This window comes from Gracilinanus agilis, chromosome 6 (genome assembly GCF_016433145.1).
Source record: "Gracilinanus agilis isolate LMUSP501 chromosome 6, AgileGrace, whole genome shotgun sequence".
NCBI lineage: Eukaryota > Metazoa > Chordata > Mammalia > Didelphimorphia > Didelphidae > Gracilinanus > Gracilinanus agilis.
This window is the reverse complement of record NC_058135.1, coordinates 162,813,589-162,834,586: the sequence shown is the minus strand read 5'-3', so window position 1 is coordinate 162,834,586 and position 20,998 is coordinate 162,813,589. Positions and strand designations below refer to the sequence as shown.

The 20,998-nt window shown below is 42.4% G+C and overlaps 1 protein-coding gene across 1 annotated transcript; it reads left to right on the top strand.

The window, feature by feature from the left end:
• The first annotated feature begins 347 nt into the window (after positions 1-347).
• Positions 348-20,894, top strand: SRD5A3 (steroid 5 alpha-reductase 3). The gene is made up of 5 exons (XM_044680741.1): positions 348-627; positions 11,382-11,524; positions 14,631-14,828; positions 18,173-18,304; positions 20,211-20,894. Exons 1-5 carry the CDS (start codon positions 392-394, stop codon positions 20,468-20,470), a joined length of 969 nt encoding a protein of 322 aa, XP_044536676.1. The 5' UTR covers positions 348-391; the 3' UTR covers positions 20,471-20,894.
• Positions 20,895-20,998: the final 104 nt, after the last annotated feature.

The following is a 20,998-nucleotide window of genomic DNA, read 5'->3' as shown; positions in this document are numbered from 1 at the left end:
ATTAGCAAGAGTGGGACAAACTCACCCACCCTGCACACCTATGCTTGCTTAAATCTTGTTTATTTTTAACTTGTTTACGCTCCTCGCGCTTATTTCTGCAGCTTCCGCAACCCCCTAAAACGGGAGGATCAGCGGAGGCAGGGGGGCGGGGGTACCCGGGGGAAGGCGCACCACTACCGGGGTGTCCGAGAGTTCCTGGGCACCACAGGGTAGGGTACCGGACGCGTTATCTTAGCCAGGCGGGGTAAAGTCTCCGAGTCTCCGCCCCGCGTGGCACGTCAAACGCATCCCGAGGCTCGGAGCCGGCGGGGCCGGGAAACGTTCCCAAGGACGCCCGCGCGCGTGCGCCCATTTTTGGGCCAGTCGGCGGCGTGGTATCCGGGTGCTGGCTATGGCCCCCTGGTTGGGAGCCGGGCTCCTCCGGCTCACTCCCATCGGCGCCCTGTGGCTGATCCTGGCCTCCGCCTTCCTCCTGGCCCTGCTGCTGCAGACTGCGCCGCCCAGCGCCTTTCCCCAAGGCCCCTTGGCTCTGTCCACCTTTTTCCAGGACCTGATTCGCTACGGAAAAACCAAGAGCGTGGGGCAGCTGCGCCCGCCCTCCTACGAGGTCTTCGATGTCCCCAAGAGGTAACTTAGCCACCTTCCTCTCAGCTCCCTAGCTCGCTCTTGCGGAGCCTGGGCCACACGGGAGAAGTCCTCGCGCCGTTCCTTAGTGCGGCCTGCAGGGGGCAGCAGAGGGCATGCATGTGAGGGCGACTCCGGAGCCTAGCCTAAATGAGCTGAGCTCCAAGGGGCGGCTTTGGCTGTGGGGGATTGGCGCTAATGCCTCGAGGGCTCGGGTTCCTGCTGCACTGCACGGACTACAGTGGGATTCATAGCACAGGTGTTTTGTACCCGGACAGCGAAGAACATGCTGCCCTATGATCTCGTTTTGACATTAAGCATAAGCCATTGTTTTTGGTAGGAAAAGTCTTTAACAGCTCCCTCCTCTCCCACCCCCCACTACTTGGCATCATTTTCCTGCTTTGAATTGTCATACTAAAGGTAAAAGTCTTTTTAAAATCCCCTAAACCTGGGGGCAGCTAGGTGGCTCAGTGGATTGAGAGCCAGGCTTAGAGATGGGATTTCCTGGGTTCAAATCTGGCCTCAGACATTTCCTTGCTGTGTGACCCTGGGCAAGTCACTTAACCCCCATTGCCTAGCCCTTACCGCTCTCTTACCTTAGAACTGATGGGCAGTATTGATTCTAAGATGGAAGGCAAGGGTTTAAAAAAATCCCCTAAATCTCTGACTCCTTCATACTAATCCTGTACATAAATGACATTGATAAATACAAATATGATAAAATATTTTCATAAATATAAATGATAATGGAAAATGAATGAAAAAGTATTTATTATTGTCAGGCACTGTCTTTTGGAGATACAAAAACAAAAGAGAAATCTTTCATCCCCCAGAACTTTTAAAAATTAGCTATCTTCTATTAATTATCCCTCCAAAAAAAACCCAAAATTCTCATAACAAATATACCATTCAAGAAAAGCCAATTTTCCTACATTGGCCATGTCCAAAAAAATATGTCTCCTTCATCATGTGTCCATCTTCTCTGCCTCAGGAGGTAGTTCTCTGTCTTTTTTTTAATTATTATTCTTTAGAATTGCAACTTGTCCTTGAATTGATTGGGTTCTCAAGTCTTTCCAGTTTTTTTTATAAGGTTATTACTGTATACATTGTTCTCTCAAATTATGTAGGGTAAGAAAGGAATCTATACCTTAATGAATCTGGCTGTTCTTCCCTCTCTCAGCAAATTCCAATGAGAGTAAGGTTTAAGTATTACCTGTCACTAACCTCATCCTCCCTTCCATTGTAATAGTATTCCCCCCTTTATGTGATATAATTTATCCCATTTTACTTCTCTTTTCCCATTTCTCTCAGTTCAATCCTCTTTTTCACCCCTAGATTATTTTTGCATAAACCCAATTCCCTTGTCTTTGGGAATATCATATTCCAGATCCTTCTGATTCTTCAATGTGGAAGTAGCTAGATCTTGTGTAATCCTGGCTGGGGCTCCATATATTTGGATTGTTTCTTTCTAGCTGCATGTAGTATTTAGCCTGGGAACTCTTGAATTTGGATATAATATTCCTGGGAGTTGTCATTTGGGGATTTATTGTAGCTGATCTGTGGATTCTTTCCATTTCTATTTACCCTCTTGTTCAAGAATATCAAAGTAGTTTTCTTTAATCATTTCTTGTAATATGATGTCCAGGCTTTTAAAAAATAAATCATGGCTTTTTAAGGTAGTCTAATAATTCTTAAATTGTCTTTCCTGGATCTATTTTCCAAGTCAGTTTTTTTCAATGAGATAGTTCATATTTCTTTTTTTTTCATTCTTTTTATTTTGTTTTATTGTTTCTTGATGTCTCATGAAATCATTGGTTTCTGTCTGTCCAATTCTAATTTTTTAAAGACCAAATTTCTTTCATGACCTCTGTGTACAGTTTTGCTTCTGGTTCTCTCGATTCCATGAAAATCAATTTTCTCTGCCTATATTTCAAGTTGTTTTCCACAGGAGAGCCCCTCTCTCTATCTTGCTGTTAGTTCTTGACTCCTGTTGTTTTTTTGGTTTTTAACCCTTAATTTTTGGTGTATTGTCTTATAGGTGGAAGAGTGGTAAAGGTGGGCAATGGGGGTCAAGTGACCTGCCCAGGGTCACATAGCTGGGAAGTGGCTGAGGCCGGGTTTGAACCTAGGACCTCCTGTCTCTAGGCCTGACTCTCAATGCACTGAGCTACCCAGCTGCCCCCCATTGACTCCTGTTGTTTTGAGGAGCTTTTTAAAGATTGGTTTGGAAGGATTATCAGAGCATATCAGAGATTATCCCCGGGACTAAGCTGCCATCTTGGCTCCACTCTCTTTATGCAGTTTTTCTGAAAGTCCAGGTACCCAAACCTATTCCGTCTCTAAAATACTTCTGCTACCATTTGGAATATCAAGTTTTCACCATAACCCATGATAAGATGTGTAGGGTTTATGGTTTTCTTGAAAGATAAAATCAAATTGCTAGAGTTGAAATCTAGATTAAGGAGCAATTCACTGAATCTGAGATTTGAAGAAGGGTGGTTTTGGTTATGTCTTCACTTTTTAAAAACATGAGTGCCAAGGTATAGCTAAGAGTATATTTATATTTAGTATTTAGGAGAGAAGCATTTGGAATCCTTGATGATGCAAAAATATAGTTCAAAAGCAATCTAAACTATCTCCCATGGTAAAAAGGCTGCATTTAACTTGACTTTTGAAACTTAATTAATCACTATGTCATTCTGACTGCTGGAGGAGCAGCATGGGCTAGTGTGGAAAGAGCCCTGAACTTAGTCACAGTCTCTAAGAGTCTAACTAGTTCCAGCATTTACAAAGCTGCCTGGACAACTGCAGTAAAGTCACTTAGCTTCTTGGTTTTGTCATCTACAAAATGACTTTAGAATAGATGTCTCTAAAGGTCCCTTCCACCACTAAATCTGTGACCCTTTGTATTGAAATGAGTTGATGACTGCACTTTTTCTGATGAGGGGAAAAAAAAATGAAGAAGGCAGACATAATAAGGTGCTGACAAAATTTACCTTATCTAAACTTTAATTTTCTCAGATTATCCTTATAATTAAGCCAAAGGGATTACAATTTATGTTTGCCAAAGTTCTCCTAAGTAGGTATTATCTCTCATTCTGGTTTTAATCTGACTTGATTTTTTTCTCCCTCCTTCCTCTTTTTCCTCCATATTATCACGTCTCCTATTAATAATACACTGACATAAAATGAGTGGAAGAGGACAAATGTTCCTTGCAGAATACTGAATCTCTCATTTAATTATCTGTTTTGGAAAAATATGCCCTTGCACAATATTTGATAAGAGACAGGGTATAAGTGGGTTTGGAGCCAAGAAGACCTGACTTCACATCTACCTTCAAGACTTACCAGTAGTATAACCATCGGCATGTAACCAAATCATAGATCATCTTTAGATGGAGGAATGCCCCACATAGATGAAATTCTAGGCTTTTCCAGTATTGACATACCATGTTTGATTTCTTTGGATCCTACCCTGCCAAAAGAAAACAAGTCACTGCTCATATTGTCATATGGTGAACAAAAATTCAAGACATCATAGAACTTAAAGCTGAATGGCCCTTAGAGGTCATCCAGAAACCCAGAAGTTAAATGATTTACTTACTCAAGGACTTAGTGACTGATTTTCCCTTATTCCTTATTATTATTAACAGTTGGTCGTCTTTGGGCTTCTAGTAACTTCTTGACTTTCCACTAAATTATGAAATAATCCTAGAGGACTTCCTCCAGAGTTTTGGAGCGGAACCTCCCATGTAAAGGTTCAACCATTGTTTCTCTATGTCTGAACAATACATTTCTTTTTGTATATTGTCAGTGTAGATAATGGGGCAGCTCCAGTTAAACAATGAAAGGTGTGTTTACCATAGTTCTGATTGAGAAGGAAGAAGTACTTGCCTATAATCTAAATGTTGAAAATCCGGATTTGATTCTATTGTATTCCATCTAAATTTTTATTTTTAATTGAATTTTTAGAAATTAAAAACAACAGGGTAAGGTAGGAACTTTGTTCATTGGAAATAGAAGGATTTGGAGTCAGAGGACCTGGGTTTCATGCCTGCTTCTGCCACTTCCTTTCTTCGGACAAGTCACTTAGTTTTCTTGGCTTCCATTTCCTCATCTGTAAAAATGGCAGCAGCTAGGTGGCTCAGTGGACTGAGAACCAGGCCTAGAGACTAGAGGTTCTAGGTTCAAATCTGACTTCAGATACTTCCTAGCTTGTGTGACCCTGGGCAAGTCACTTAACCCCCATTGCCTAGCCCTTACCACTCTTCTGCCTTGGAACCAATACATAGTATTGATTCTAAGATGGAAGGTGAGGATTTAAAAAAAAAAAAATTGGTGCTGAACCAGATAGCTCTTCCATGATCCCATCAATTGTCATTACAAGAACACCAATGGAGAAATGTAATTCTTTATTCGAAGAATAAGAACTTTTTGAAAGGGAAGGGAACAAGCATTTACTAAGTACCTATTATGTTCGAGGCACTTTATAAATTAATCATTCAGCATTTTATATTAAGCACCAACTATGTGTCAGAACTGTGCTAAACACCGGTGATAGAGAAAGAGGCAAAAGGCAGTCCCAGAACTCAAAGAACTCACAAGCTAATGGAGGAGACAGCATGAAGATAGTATCTTGTTTGATCTCCCAACAACCCTGGAATATAGGTACAATGATTATTCCCCATTTTACAATTGGGGAAACTGAGGCAGGCAGAGGTTAAATGACTTGTGTGGAATCACACATCTAAATATCAGAGGCTGCATTCAAATTCAGCTCTGTCCTCTTAGGGACCAGGAGGAAGCCCCTGAGATTCTGATATCTTAAGTACTTAGCATTGAGCCTGAATAAGTACTTTGAGACAGACTAAGGAATATAAGGGTGTTTCATTATTGGGTATAGGGACTGGGCGTGTGATTTCATTTGTGTAGGAGACTCCCAGGTGAGGAATCTGCCTTTACCAGCACAGGTTGGCACCTTGCCCAAAAATAAGAGTCCTGGAGAGTGACCTGGAAGACATTCGGTGACTGGGTCAGCATCTCACAGCTGGGTTATACTGGAGGCAGGAATAATTTTCCCCAACTTCAGAGTCATAGTTCTAACCACTAAGACATGTGGCCTCTCATTTGCATATTAGAAAAATAATCAGCATAGCAAAAACTCCTATTAACGACCATATAATTATTAATAATAGCTAGCACTTATATGGCACTTGATTTTACAAATTCTATCTCATTTGATCTTCACAACAGTTCTGATAGGCAGGCATTGTCATGACCTCATTTTCCAGATGAGGAAACTGAGGCAAAGAGGTTAAGTGACTTGACCAGGGGGACACAGCTAGTGCCTGAGGCCATATTTGAACTCAGTTCTTCTTGAGTCCGAGTCTAGTGCTCTAACTATCAAGTCATGTAGCAGCTCCTTTTATTACTGTAGAAAGAAAAAATACAGCCTCCAACCTTCTTCACTTTGGGTAAGTTATTTAGCTTCTCTTTGCCTCAGTTTCCTCATCTGGAAAATGAGAGAATGGAAACTAAATGACCTTTGAGGTCCCTTCCAGCTCTATCTGTTATCAATTGGTCCTTGGAGTCCCTGCAGTTCCCTACAGTTGATTGATCGTCCTGGATATTTCTTGTTTCCCTGAGGAATCTCAGTATCTTGCAAGATCACAAGTCCCTGCCCTGCAGGCTGGACAGTGGAGAGCTTCTCCCAGATCCTTCACTGACCGAGAAGGGCACCAGGGCAGCTGATGCTCTCCTCTGGATTTCATCATTGTTCTCCCTCCCTACATCCTCTCCTCCTTCTGTGTGGTCCTTCCCCATTGGAGGCAGCCAAGGTGAATCCACCGTTGAAGCCAATGGTAAACCACTCCAGCATCTTTGCCGAGAAAACCTCCCGGAGGACTGCACGGCGCGCTGTGGACCCCTGGGTTGTGAAGAGTTCAGCAGGACTGAACAGTAACTTCCCCTCTTACGATTTTAAGCTCTTAGAGCACAGGCACTGTCTTTTGCTTATTTGTGTCTCCAGCACGGAGCACGGTGCTTGGCACATAGTAGGCAATGAACAACTGTTTACTGACTGGTCATATTGGAGGCCAATTGGTGTGAAAGTTCATTCAGTGTGTCAGCTTCTGAATAGTATAATAGCCTGAGGGTTCTTCAGATTCAACATGGCACTGAGAAATCATACTTGCCTGATGCAGAGTAATATCCTAGTTTCATTCAAAGAATTGGATTTGGATCTAGAAGGGACTGTTATGGGAGAAGCACATCCAAGCTTGGCGCAGGGTATTATGGGGAAAACCAGAGGAGTTAAACTAAAATATTATTTGTGGATTCAGTGGGGTGTGAGGGAGACAGGAATGACAGAAGGCAGGACCAAACAAGGTAGGGAGACCGGGTTTAACTGTTAAGGAGAAATCTGTTAACTGCCACTCTGTACCATCTAGACAAGGCCTATGAAAACTAGCAGGCAAATGGCAAGAGAGTTTATAACAATTTTAATTAAGGAAACTATGGTAAAGGATGGGAATAGGGGTTTCTACACTTTTCAGACTAAGGGCAAACCACAGGGTCAGGGGAGGGACTTATCTATACTCATCTGAGACCTAAGCCAGGCAGGGCCCAGAGAATAGCAGGACTGAAGTGGGAATCCTCACAGCTGAGTCCAGACACACTCCAGCGATGTACCAGCTCCTCCAGGACCACTAGCTGTACTCTTTCAGGTGGGTAGATTCTGGGAGCTAACCCAGCCCAAGTTAACCTGCAACTCAGGTTGGAATTAATAGTCTCTACCAAAATCTCCCACAAGTAGTTGTCAGTCTTCCTTCAGGATCTCTGGAAATCTGAGGTCTCCCAGGGTCAGTTGCAACTTGTCCCAACCACCATGGAGTCCATCTCAGAGAGAGAGCAAACCACTTCCTGCTTCCCCATTCCATGTGGAATTCTCCAGCCCTTCCTGTTAGGTCTCCTAAATGATAACTAAGTAATCTTCCTCACAAGGGTCTCACCCCAAGAATGGGAGACTCAAACTCTGTTCAATCCAGAAGTAAGAAAAGAATGTATTTGAAGAAGAGGTTTAAGATGGTGAAATAGCCTAATAGCTGGTGGGATAGCCTACTCAGGTAGCCCTAGAGCAGATGGATTAGCCCTTGGGATAGTACAGTAACCTCTCTGGAACTAATGGTGTGAACTGTCAGAGTGTGGAGCTACAGCAACAAGTGTGGAATAGGAGCTGAGTCTTGGGACTGATGGAATGGCCCAATAGGTAATGGAGTAGCAACCTGAGGTGTGGATCAGGGTTTGCATATTTATTAGGGTCTGAGAGCTAGTCATCTCCCATTCCAGGGAAGTCTCCATCTTTCCCAAAAACCCTGGGAAATGGGGGCAGCTGGGTATCTCAGTGGATTGAGAGCCAGGCCTAGAGACGGGAGGTCCTAGGTTTAAATCTGGCCTCAGACACTTCCCAGCTGTGTGACCCTGGGCAAGTCACTTGACCCCCATTGCCTACCTTTGCCACTCTTCCACCTATAAGTCAATACACAGAAGTTAAGGGTTTTAAAAAAAAAACCTGGGAAATGGGCATGGCCAAATTTAGAAGTGTGTTTGGGGGTACACATCACCAAAAAGGGAATAAGGATGTGCAGGTTTGGGGGATCCTTTGGAAATGCCAGGGTCCTCATTGCTCAGGTCCTATGTTCCCCACATTGTCCACCTTTCTGTACTGTTTTTCTTCAATGATGGGAGCAGGGAGGGGGATGCAGTACACTGGAGGACCATGATAGGTGATGAATTGTGTCTTACACTTCAGAACTAAAGTAAATCTAGAAGCGTAGGAGTCATTCATAAAACTGAGCAGCACAAAGCTAATGCCCACTAGAGAACATTACAGTTCCAGTACAGGTGATTGATTCTTCAATTCATGCTTGACTAATGCTGCATGCTAGTGCTAAAGGGTGAGAAATACAAGATTTCACAGAGTATGAGCGCCCTGTTTCCATCACTGCCCCTCACTGCCCGTCTCCCTCAGGACCTTAGAAATCACCCCGGCCATTCCCCTCATTTTACAGAGGAGAAAACGAAATTACGAAGACAATGAAGAAGGCTTGCTTGAGGTCACACTGGTAGTGAATCTGACTGTAGGGAGGGGGGGCCTGATTCCTGATCCAGCCGTCTTTCTGCTCTCTTCCCGCTCTCCCTTCTACAGATGCCTTCCCTGGGGTTCTGCTCCTTCTTGCCTGAAGGTGGCTAGGCTCCTATCAGTGGGCATGCAGCAACCCTGGCACAGGGCAGAAAAGGTGCCTGTTCTTGGGCTACAGCAGTGATTCCCAAAGTGGGCGCCACCACCCTCTGGTGGCTGTTGCAGCAATCCAGGGGGACGGTGATGGCCACAGGTGCATTTATCTTTCCTATTAATTACTATTAAAATTTTTAAAAATTAATTTCCAGGGGGCTAAGTAATATCTTTTCTGGAAAGGGGTCGGTAGGCCAAAAAAGTTTGGGAACCACTGGGCTACAGGAACACTAGTCCCTCATCACACTCCCTCTGCAGGACTGTGTTGTTTAGGAGAACCCATTTTAAGAGGATGTGGATGGTGGAGGAAAGCTCTTGAGATCAAGCCATATGAAGATCAGTTTAAGGAATTGAGGTTCTCTATCCTGGAAAAGAGGGCAGCATGTCTGAACCTAGTCAGAAGGACCTGAGTTTAAATCTTTGAGGCACTTCCTAGCTGTGTGACCCAGGACAAGTCTCTCAGCCCTGTTCGCCTTGGTTTCCTCATCTATAAAATGAGCAGTGAAGGAAATGGTAAACCACTCCAGTATATTTGTCAAGAGAATTCCAAATTAGACAACAAGGAAACAACATCCTGGAAAAGATATGGCTTAAGTTGGAGGGTGAATGGGTGGAAGGAGAGATGATCGATATCTTTAAATATTTTGAAAGGCTTTCTTCAGGCAGAATGGTGGGGCTTGTTTACTCATATTCTCTCTTCCCTCTTTGGAGAAATGCTGGGGACCCTCAGTGGAAGGTACAAACAAGCTGAGCTAAGTATTAATTAAGGGGAAACTTCCAGACTTCTTTCACTTCCCCATATTCAGATGTTTTGCAGATCTGCAGATAAAGGTGGAGTATGCCCAAAGTCAAAACAGCTCACTTGGGAGATGGTGGGAAGAGTATCAGAGGTCTTATCCTTGGTTCCCCAAAGCTCTCATTCAGGTCCAGGAGGGGACTAGAGGACTTCTGAAGTCCCTGCTAACTTGGATTCTGTGAATTTAATGCAGATCCAGGAGGAGACTGTGCCTATATGTCAAGGACCAGCTTGGCCAAGGCTGGAGAAGATGAGCCAGCAAATGATTCCATTCATTCATTCCTTTATGTTTGACCATAGCAAGAAAGTCCCTGCCCCAAAGAAATCACAGGCTTTTTGAACTTTCGAAAGTTAGAACAGAATCTAGTCTGTTAGAATCGGGTAAATCTCTTAGTATTGGTAAACTTTGCCCTATTTTTCTTTTTTTCATAAAATTTGCTATTAATATTTAAATTGGGCCAACAGGGGTTACAGGCTGGCACAGTTATTTTTTTCCTTCCTTTCATTCGGCACATTGTTTAAATAGGATTAAACATTGAATGTTTTTATTTTTCTAAGTATTAAACCTATCTGAGAGTTAAAGCTTGAATAAATTAAACATATTCATTACATTTACATAGGATTTTTTATGGATTCTTTGCTGTTGGTAGGTTGTTTTTTTTTTTTAATTTCCTTTTTGTTGCCAGAGATTTGACTTTCTAAAAACCCATTGCCACATAGCAATTTTCTGAGAAGTCAGCTCCATGTGAAGCAATTTGACAGTACAGCTTAGAAACTTCCCTTTTCTAGATTTGTTTTAAGATGACCACGAAAGCTAATTCTGCCATGATTTTCTTTGTTGTTCTTGGGAGGTGTTTTTTCTTTAAACTTTGTACTGAGATAAGTGCTTGATTGCTGAAAGGGGACTCAGAGGTCCTCTAGGTCACCTTCCTCATTTTTCACTTGCGGAAAGCTGGAGAGGCTGGAAAGGCACAGCCATTTGTGAGGCCATAAAAGCAGTAAATAGCAGGAGGGATTGAACTCCATTCCTCTGACCTCCTCCTATTCAGATGTTTTGTAAATCTGCAGATAAAGGTAGAGCTTATCATTTCACATTCTTTGTCCAGTGCACCCTTTGAGCTCCTATTTTGCACTCTCTATTTTTTTTAGGCAGGACACCAGAATTCTAATTCAGGCATGTTAGCAGTACTCATGACGCTGGCCCTGCCTGTGAGACCTTCCTGTAGGGTCCTGTGGGAATAGGGAAAGGGGGAGAGTGGGAAAAGGTAACTGGAGAAGTGGAATCCCCGCAGCCAAAATCGGACTGTGTGCCGGGAGACCTGAGGGGGCATCGTTCCCTGCCCCCTGAGCCAGGCACATCGTCCTGGGCTTGGAGGATTCTGGAAGAGAGGGAGGCTGAGGACCCCGTGTGACTCTGCCCAGGCCACCCCCTTGTCATGGATGCCCTGGATCCCCTTCTAAACTAAGGGAGAACAACAAGCTGAGGCCTTGGCCAAGACACTCCGCCTTGGCTTAGGGGGCAGCGAGGTAGCTCAGTGGGTAGAGCATCGGGCCTGGAGCCAGGAAGCCCAGAGGCCTTCGTCCGTCCTCCGGGGAGCGCCATTCCTGAAGGAAGACTGGCTCTCTGGTCTGCCTCCACACTGACCCGAGCTTCTGTTGTTTCTGCAGGTGGTTTTCCCATTTCTATATCATCTCGGTGGCGTGGAACGGCTTCTTGCTTTTGTGCCTGGCCCGGGCCCTGCTCCTGGGAACACCCTTTCCGGGGTGGCTTCATGACTTGCTTGGGAAACTCGGGGCTTCCCAAATACAAGGTAACCCCCAGCCCACGCGTGTCCCGTGAGCCAGGGCGGCGTGTGGCGCTCACACACAGTCAGACCCAGGCTTTACCCCCGGCCCGGGGAATCGGAGAACAGCCAGCATTTTGTCCGGTTCCCTCCGGGTCTCAGAGACCCCCAGCCTCCACCGGGGTCTGAATCTCACTTCAGAGACCCCCCCAGCTACAGGACTCCCCACAAATCAGTGTCTCAGCCTCAGGTTCCTCCCCTCACAGGCCTGTTGTGAGAATAAAACCGTGCAAAAGGGACTTTGCAAACCTTAACGAGCTGGATATTAATATTAGGCATTACTATTATTATTGGGGTCACCTTAGATAGAAGGCCGGAGTCGGGCAAACCCGAGTTCAGATCTGGTGGCAGAGACCCTGGAGAAGTCGCTTGGCCCCGTTTGCCTCCATTGTCTCGTTTGTAAAATAAGCCGGAGAAAGAAACAGCAATAAGACATGGATAACCCAGTGGAATTGCTTGTCAACTCTGGGAGGAGGGAAGGAAGGGAGGGAGAGAACATGGATCATGGAACCTTGGAAAAATATTCTAAATTAAATAAATTTATTTTTTGAAAAAAGAAAGAAATGACAAACCAGTCTAGGGTCTTTGCCAAGAAAATCCCAAATGGAATCACGAATAGTCGGATGTGACTGGACAACAACAGAATTAGGATGAATCTTGCTAAAAGTGGGGAAATGAAACTTCTAGAGAGGGTAAAAGGCTTTTTTAAACTTTCTTTCCTGACTTTGAGACAAGCCCCAGACATTCTGCGTGGAGCTTGTGAGGCAATGAAGGGAAGCAGGCAAGCTATGCCATCAGCCAATGTCCGCCCATCAGCCAAGAACCCAGATCCATGGAAGGATCAGGGATCTTTACATATTTGAAAAGAAGAAAAATAAGATATCTGGCCTCAGACACTTCCTAGCTCAGTGACCCTTTGCTAGCCTTTCCCACTCTTCTGCCTTAGAACCAATATACAGTATTAATTCTAAGATGGAAGGTAAGGGTTTGAAAGAGAAGGAGAAGAACAAGAATGACTGTCTTATCCTTTAAAGTAACTTGGAAACATACCATCACTGAAATAATTGGCATAAAGCCTCAGAACTTTGCTGGAAAGCATTTTCTGGAAAACTCGATGTAAAACTTTGGGAAGAAAAAAATAAAAATGTTATGTAGTGAGTTTGGGGTATGAGAATAATCCCATCTTTGCCATTTATTTTTCATATAATTACAAAATCCCCTCTTTCCATAGCTACATTTTTAAAAATAAAGAACTGGAAGAGAAAGACAATAACTGGCTTCAAACAAATGAACCAGTTAGGAATGAAAATCTCTTCTGGCCTCCAGCTCCTAAACCCCATCCCATCCCTAGGAACAAGAATCTTGGGCTGTCAAACCCGCAGCACTTGTTCCCAGGGAGGAGACTCTGAAGAGGAAGACCAGAATAAATCCCATTTTGAAAGGAGAGATGATTCCACCACAACTCCTGCTCATTTAAACCAGCATTTTTTCAGGACTTTGTCGAATGAGACTGAAACTTACCTTAGGAGGAAGTGTTTGGATTTTTCACTTCTGCTATTCCTAAAAAACTAAAACTTAATTTTTGAGGGGTATATTATGGAACTGTCCATTGCCCTTAGAGGGAGAGGAGAGAAAGGGCAAGAGCAGGACTAATCAGGGATTTGATTGCATTTGGTTGTCCTATGAAATGCACGATTTTCCTGCTTTCAGAAAATTTTGCTCTCGTTTTAGTTTGTTTTTAGCTCATGCTCCTTTTCTCATTCAGCACATGTCACTATAGAGCCCGTCCTTGTTCTCTCTCTTAAATGACTTCCTCCCTCCCCTGTCTCCACAGGGACAGGACTGAGGCAGGAGGCAGGGGACTTGGCATCCGCAATGCATCAATGCCATTGGAGGCTTTCAGGGCTAGTCCTGTGGGCCTGGAAGTGCGGAGAAGCACAGATCCTTGCTGTAGAGAGCACCTCCCCAGAGGGGAGGGGATGCTGGGGTCTGGTGGGAGGGCTGTTCTCTTCCTTTGGCGTCCACTTGCCACGGCCATCAGTTGGGCCTCCAAGCTGAAGCTGCAGCGTGCACAGTGGCTACATCCCAATAAACCATCTCAGCAAATGGGCCAAACTAGATTAAGGTGACCGTCAAGTTTAAGCCTGTAAGTGAGGGGACGCAGGGGAAGACCCCCTCTGGCAGATGGGGATAAGCCAAGGTGGCTGAAGCAGGCCCTGCCATGCGCTTAGAGCTTGGCCAGCCGTGGAAGACGCCATGGTCATCCCCGGCATCCCGGGCCATCCTGGTCTGGACTTTGGTCTTGCCGAAGGACTTCCATGACTCTGGAAGAAAGAGTGAGGCTGACAGCACTGAGCAACTCTGCTTGACTTAAATCTAATTTATGTGACACCCAAATAATATCACCAGCCACGGCATTTGGGTCCTCTTCAAGGAAGAAAGATGGCAGCCAACCAACCTGTATGGGATGAGACACATTTCCAAATAACTTGTCTTGACTTCCAGACCAGATATTTTTTATCCAACCGCAATATGCTTTCCCTATAGCTCAGAAGCCTTCATCTATAAGATAACTGATAAGATACTTTAAAAAAATTAACAGTAACATTTTGTATCCCCTTCTATGGACCAGGCACTCTGCTGAACACTATAAATATTATCTCAATTGATTCTCACCACCGCGCTGGTGATAGGTGCTTTTCTGATCGCCACCTCTGAGCATTTGTTATTATCTGGCTATAAGAATGAGGGGTTGTACTAACCTCTCTGTAAGCTAAACAGAACTATTTAAATAACCAGGACTAAACTATCTTTGGAGCGAAGGATGTCTGGTTCTGTGTTTAATGATGGAAAAATAGATTTAAAATGAGCCCAGATCAAATGGCTCACCGTCTCTATGATGGGGAGGGAAAGAAAGGAGAGAGAACAGTTTGGATCTTGTCATTTTGGAAAATGTGTTAAAAATGATTTTGTGTCATTGGGAAAATAAATTTCCTTTGAACACCACCAAAAAAGGAAAGAAAGCTCGCCCCAGGAGAGCCATATCCCGAGTGTGCTGTGCTTTTCATTGCAGGTGATGAGCTGGCCCTGTCTGCCTTCTTGGTGCTAGTGTTTATATGGCTGCACAGCATCCGCAGGCTCAGCGAGTGCCTCTTCATCAGCGTCTTCTCCGAGAGTGTGATTCACGTGGTTCAGTACTGCTTTGGAATCTCTTATTATATTATTATTGGCTTAACTGTGCTGAGCCAGGTGCCAGTTGAGGGCAGAAATGGTGAGTGTGTCTGCTACTTCGGGAACGATTCTGTATGATTTCTAGCCCCCTAGCTAGATTTCCCCAAAAAGGCATTCGTCTGCTTTCGAAGAATGCTTCTTGAATTATTTTCGCATTTACTTTCTCTCTCCCCTTGGTCTGTCTGCTGTAACTCTTTGGGATTCATTAACAGTGTAGTTTGGGACAAAATGCCATTAAAGGTATTATGGAAAATTCGGAAACTGGAAGATCAGATCTCTTGGGTTCAAGGAGCTTTGGATCTGTTTGTAAGTACAAGCAACAGAAATGTGTGTCTGAATGTGATTTTGCTTCTTCGGGGAATAAGTGGTACTCAAGGAGCAGAGTTGGACAGGAGCTAAGGTAAAGGATTTTACCCTAAAATAATGGGTACCTGCCCCCTGGCCCAGCTACTGCCTCTAACCACTCTCTGTGCTTAGGTTGCTGCATTGTGGCTCCTGACCCTCTTGCCGTGGGAATGATTTATTCAGATCCAGGTTTACCAAAGTGAAAAAGACCTTAATCCTATGGCAAATAACAAAATATTCCTCTTTCCTATTAGGGTAGGATAAGCTACCTCAGAACCACTAATAGCATTTTCTTTTCTATCACAGATAACAAGCTATTTTAATAGGAGAGCCAGCGAAAGGAGGAAAAGGGTAATAGGAAATTTCAATTAAATTCACACGCTAAACTTTTTAAAATGTTCTTTATATTGAGAGCATGGATTCTTAACCTGGGATCCATAGATTCCAGAGATCTAACATTTCAAGAATGCTGTGAACTCAGATGGGGGGAACAATTACATCTTTATTTTCATTAACCTCTAACTGAAATTTCATATTTTACTCAATTGTTTAAAAACATTATTGTGAGAAGAGGTTCACAGTCTTTACCAGACAGACATAACGGGTCTGTGAAACAATAAAAAAAGGTGAATAACCTTTGATTTAGAGGGAAAATGTAATCGTGAATTGTGTATGTCTTTAATTTTTAAATTAGTTGCCACTAAACTTTGCCTTGTCACAGCACTTCCCAGCAAGCACCCCAGCAACACCCCCATAAGGTAAATTCACTGAAAACAATTTATTAGTTGTTAAGAGAAGGGAGAAGTGTATCCTTTAACTTCTACACAACGGCATTGCTTACTGTAAGAGATCAGGTTGTGGTAACAGGTTTTTTCCCCCTAAGTTTTGAGAAAATAAATTCTACGCAAAGAGAGGAAGTAAGTACAAGCATAATTTAAGAGACATTCTTTGAAAGCACACAGATGCCTTTCGGGGAAATTCAGATAGGGAGATAGAAATCAAACTGAACCTTTGCTTTTAAATATATTAGGCACAGAAAATTCAATCTCAATTTGTATATTTGGGATAAGGATGGCAATCTCAAGGTTTTCTGCAGGCTAATATATTAGCATCTTGAGTGCAAGTTGGCTTTTACTACAGCTACCTGGATTCCAGCACTGTATTTCTCTCTGACTAGAATATTTACTCCCGGAGTCACATTTCCTTTTGTTTCCTAAAGGCAACCCTGCATTTAAGCAATGGTTCCCTTTGATTTCTACCTCCCTATCTGAATTTCCCCCAAAGGCATTCATGTGTTTTCAGATAAGGCTTCATAAATTATGTTTGTACTTACTTCCTCTCTTTTCACAGAATTTATTTTCTCAAAACCAGAATCCTGGCCCAGCCAGATAGATCCCTCTGATAATTCAGGATGCTTAGAATAAGATGCCTCAGTTAAGTTGCTCTAAATGCAATCAGAAGAATTAAAGTGAGATGCAGTGTTTTCCATCCTGGGGAAAACCTTTTTGACACACTTTCAGTTAATGCCATGATTTTCACACATTCTTGGAGAATGACAGTCGCCTTTGGGTTTTCTGCAGCAAAAACTCTGCTTGTTCTCCATTGTGCTTTTTGGCTGTCAGCTCCCAGCCTCCTATCTTGCCTGATTCCCTTCTGCCTTTATCTCCTTCGTACCTTACATAGTCCCTGGCAGACACAGAGCCAACCCTTAATAAGTGTTTGTGCTTAGACAGGCGGCTGACGTCACTCCACTCTCTTGGAGCTCTCTGGTTCCCTCTTCCCTTGGAAGTCTTTCTGAACTTCTCTTATGAGAACTCTGGAGAGAAGGGGACACACATGGATTTTAGAGCGTATTTGCCAGATGCTAGATGTTCCTGTGATGATATTCCCTGAGCCTTTCCTTCATCTCATCTCTCCTAATGCTGCCAGGCACCTGCCTCCCAGGGTGGCTGTTCTAGAATTCCCAAAGCCTTTATTGGGACCTCTCCTTTTCCTCCATCCTACCTTATACATGTTCCTGCCCCTAACCTACTCCTTTAGGGGATTATAATTTAGGAAAGTTCCCTCCTTGCTCATTGAAGCTTTTTTGCTGGGAAGGACACCTGGATCCCTGCTGTCTGCGCAGCCAGGCTACAAGCTCCAAGTAAAATAATCTTTTAGGAGGAAGACTGTCCTTGCCATCTCGTGTTTTTAGACCAATTTCAGGATTTAAGATTTTTTTCCCCCCTGGAGATTCTGTTACTGCAATTCCATTCAAGTCCTATCTGTCTGACCTCTGGGGAGTCAGTCACACCTCTCTGGGTCTCCAATTCTTCATCTGTAAAATGAGAGAACTGGACCAGCTGGCATCTCTTTCTGCTCTAAAAATCAGATTCTATAATCCATAAGACTCCTGTAACTATGGACTAATGAGAAGGTTTCCATCCCCTTTTATGTCTATAATCTGTGGAGGTTTTTTTGGTCTGGAGAAGACCTCGTTTCTGACCCTCCCTTACTTCATCTTCACGGTAGGTGTGCAGAAATAGTGACCGCCCTTTGTTTTTTCTAGAAACTGTTTTCTGACATTAAACAGGATGAATCTCCTTTAAGCACTGCTTTTCCTCCCTGGAAACCTGTCAGGGTACTTTTTCATGGTGGAAGGAATAGTACTGAAAACCCTTCAGTGTGACAGTGTTGTTACTGGCCACAGAATGGGTAGAGAACAGAATCACACTTCTGAAAGGGAACACAGCATTGGAGCATGCTGATGGATGAAAAATATTTTAAGTGGGGTTTTCTGCCAGCGGCCCCAGAGCTTGTCTGCCAGCGGAGAGCAATGCTGTGCCTTGTCCAGAGAACTGAAGGTCAGGCAGGGAGAGTTTCTCCACTCTGCGTCCAGGTGCCCCTTCCAAGTACATAAGGGGAAAATGAGACGGGGAGGATGAAAATGTAGGAGTTCTGCCCCTGACCTAACTCATCAAGATTTTTCTTTTTTTTCAAATACGCTTTATTTCTGATGTCAGCAACATTGTGCTAATCAGGTACCTGTTACCTCCACAGTTTACGTAGGGAAAAGTCTGTTGATGCAGGCGCGTTGGTTCCATATCCTGGGAATGATGATGTTCATCTGGGCATCCGTCCATCAGTACAGGTGCCATGTCATCCTGGCTAACATGAGGAAGAATGATTCAGGTGAGCTCCCTTAGATTTACCGCCTCTACTTGCTAATCTTCACAGGACAACGGACCTTTTCTTCATTAACCAGACAATTGACTTAGTACTAGTAAATCAGTTTGCTTATCAAGGTCTCAGATTCTTCATCTGAAACACGAGAGGTTTAGACCAGATCATCCCTGTCCCTTCCAGCTCTAATGTTCAAGGATTTTTCCATTTTTCAGCCACAGTTGGTTTGTTGACTTGTTTTGCTTGACAATAATTATTTGTTACAAAGAATGATTTCTATTGGGGGGGGCAAACAATTAGTGAGCAGTCATTGAAATTTTAAAAAGGGACAAATATACATTTAAAAATATGCAGAAGAAGAAATAGAAATTCAGAAGGATATACATAGGGTACTCTTGTTACTACCATGTTAAAATTTAACATACATTTTTTAAAAATTGAAAAAGTTCATAGTTTCATGTAAAATCCTCCTCCTGACTTCTTGTACATTGAGATGTAAGTGTTGGATGATTAAGTTTATAATGAAAAACATTTAAAATAAGAACCAACAGAATTCTATGATTCTAAAATGCCCATGTTTTAGGCAGTGTACTTGATATCAGAGAAAGTGCATAACAATATTGTTAGCCACCTATCTTCTAGGGTTGTCAGAAACATACCACAAAGTATTAGAGACATTTGCCTTGGTTATGTAATGTGTAAATCTTGCAGCCATGTTTTTCATGCCAGGTTCTGTGTTCTAACTGGGCAACTGCTAGCTTGCACCCATGAAAAACATGGCTGCAAGATTTACACACTACAGTTATGATTAGAATCAGGGGGAAAGAAAAGATGAGAAATCCAGTTAATCAGAGTTACTGCTTATCTAGTGAAAAATTTGGTGAGGAAGAAATGCAATCCATTGGCAATAAGGAAATTTTTGAAATTCCTAATTCATGTGCTCACCTTCTTTGGAGGTGATGGGCTACTGTTACCTCCTTAACATTTATTTAACATTTTATGCCATTGAAATGCACAGGCAATAATTGTTTTAATTCTTCTCTGTAGGAACCTTTTAAGTTTATCCAGCACGAGGATGTCTTGGGCTTCAAATTACGTATAAATATAGAAGGGCAAAAAGAAAAAAATTAATGTATAAGCTCTCAAACTCTAGCCCTTTGTTTTTCCTTCTGAAGTTACCCTATTCTTTAAGCAACCTTTAAAAGTAAAAATTAAACACCAGTCTTCAGGATAGATTGTTGCCTCATCTATAAAGGGTGGTCGTGAAAATAAAATGGGATTTCTTTGTAAGGGGATTTGCAAATTTTCAAATGCTAGCTGCTATTGTTGTTAATTTGCTAAAGTTCAAGATAATCAGGCCCTAGAAAGTAACCTTTAGATGAAAGTATATTTTGTGGCCTAAAATAGCCAGATAAGTTACATGTTTAATTTTAAAATCCTTTAGTTTCTGAATTGGCCTGCCAAGTGATTGGTTGTTTTCTCTAATAAAATAAATTTTCTTCTAAAAAAATTAGTCTTTTATATATATATGTCCTCAACATGTAAGATGTCAGCTTTTGTCATCTAGTTTATATAAAAATTTATATTAAAAAAAGTTTCTATAAAGTTATCTCATCTATATAAAAAATAGTGACAGCTTTAAATTGTGATCTTTGCCCATTACAAAGCTAATTCTGTCACTTTTACACACTTTTTGTATTAGTCTTTCTTTTATAATTATTGTTTGACTTTCTGAAATGAATTTTTTTAAATGTGGAAATTGCTCATTAATTATGTCAAGATTGTGTGTTTTACATTGTAGGTGGATGAGACTGTAATATAAAATAGGAGTATAACTACATGTTTCCTAGAGCATGAACTCACGACAAAAAACATTCTCATTTCACATTCATGCTGTATCTTTTTTTCATTTCAGGAAAGGTCATTCACTCTAACTACAGAATTCCTTTTGGAGACTGGTTTGAATATGTTTCTGGCCCTAATTATTTTGCAGAACTGATGATCTATGTGGCCTTGGCTGTCACCTTTGGATTCTACAATTTTACCTGGTGGCTTGTGGTATCATATGTTCTCTTCAGCCAGGCTCTGGCTGCTACTTTGAGCCACAAATTCTATCTGAGCAAGTTTGACTCCTATCCAAAGCATAGGAAGGCTTATGTGCCATTTTTGTTTTAAGATTGCCTGAAGTTTTTAAACAAACAAATAAAAATGTTTTTTTCAAGTTTCTGACAAGAAGATTTATATTCCCAAGAGCAAAGGTGATGGGAAAATAGTATTGAAAGAGATTTACTTTATGCTGGGCTTAGGTGTGTAGGACAGAACTGTCTAAAAAGTATTGCTCCTGTTTTTATATGAAAACCAGAATGGATAAAATAACCTCAGGAGCAGAAAGAAATAAACTTCAAGAAATAAGGGGGAAGTACAGAGATCACTGCTTCATCCTAAAAGGAAACAAGCCAACTAGCAGCAGATGAGACTATCCTAGGCTATTTCCAAAGTAGATCAATGAAGGATTGTTAAGACTCTTTAAAGAAAAAAAGAAGAAATAAGATGTCCGCTGACTGTAAATCCTTTCAGAAAAAAAGAAAAGAAAAAAAAAAAAGATGGCCTGTGCTTCTGGATACTTTCAGAGGGAAGGAAGGAAGGAAGAAAAGAAAAGAAAAGAAAAGAAAAGAAAAGAAAAGAAAAGAAAAGAAAAGAAAA

What these genes read in the sequence shown, in the direction of transcription:
- SRD5A3 (XM_044680741.1), top strand. Translation starts at nt 392, where the DNA reads ATGGCCCCCTGGTTGGGAGCCGGGCTCCTCCGGCTCACTCCCATCGGC. An exon ending in GTCTTCGATGTCCCCAAGAG is followed by an intron (nt 628 to 11,381) that starts GTAACTTAGCCA and finishes TTGTTTCTGCAG; the next exon opens with GTGGTTTTCCCATTTCTATA. An exon ending in GCCAGTTGAGGGCAGAAATG is followed by an intron (nt 14,829 to 18,172) that starts GTGAGTGTGTCT and finishes TTACCTCCACAG; the next exon opens with TTTACGTAGGGAAAAGTCTG.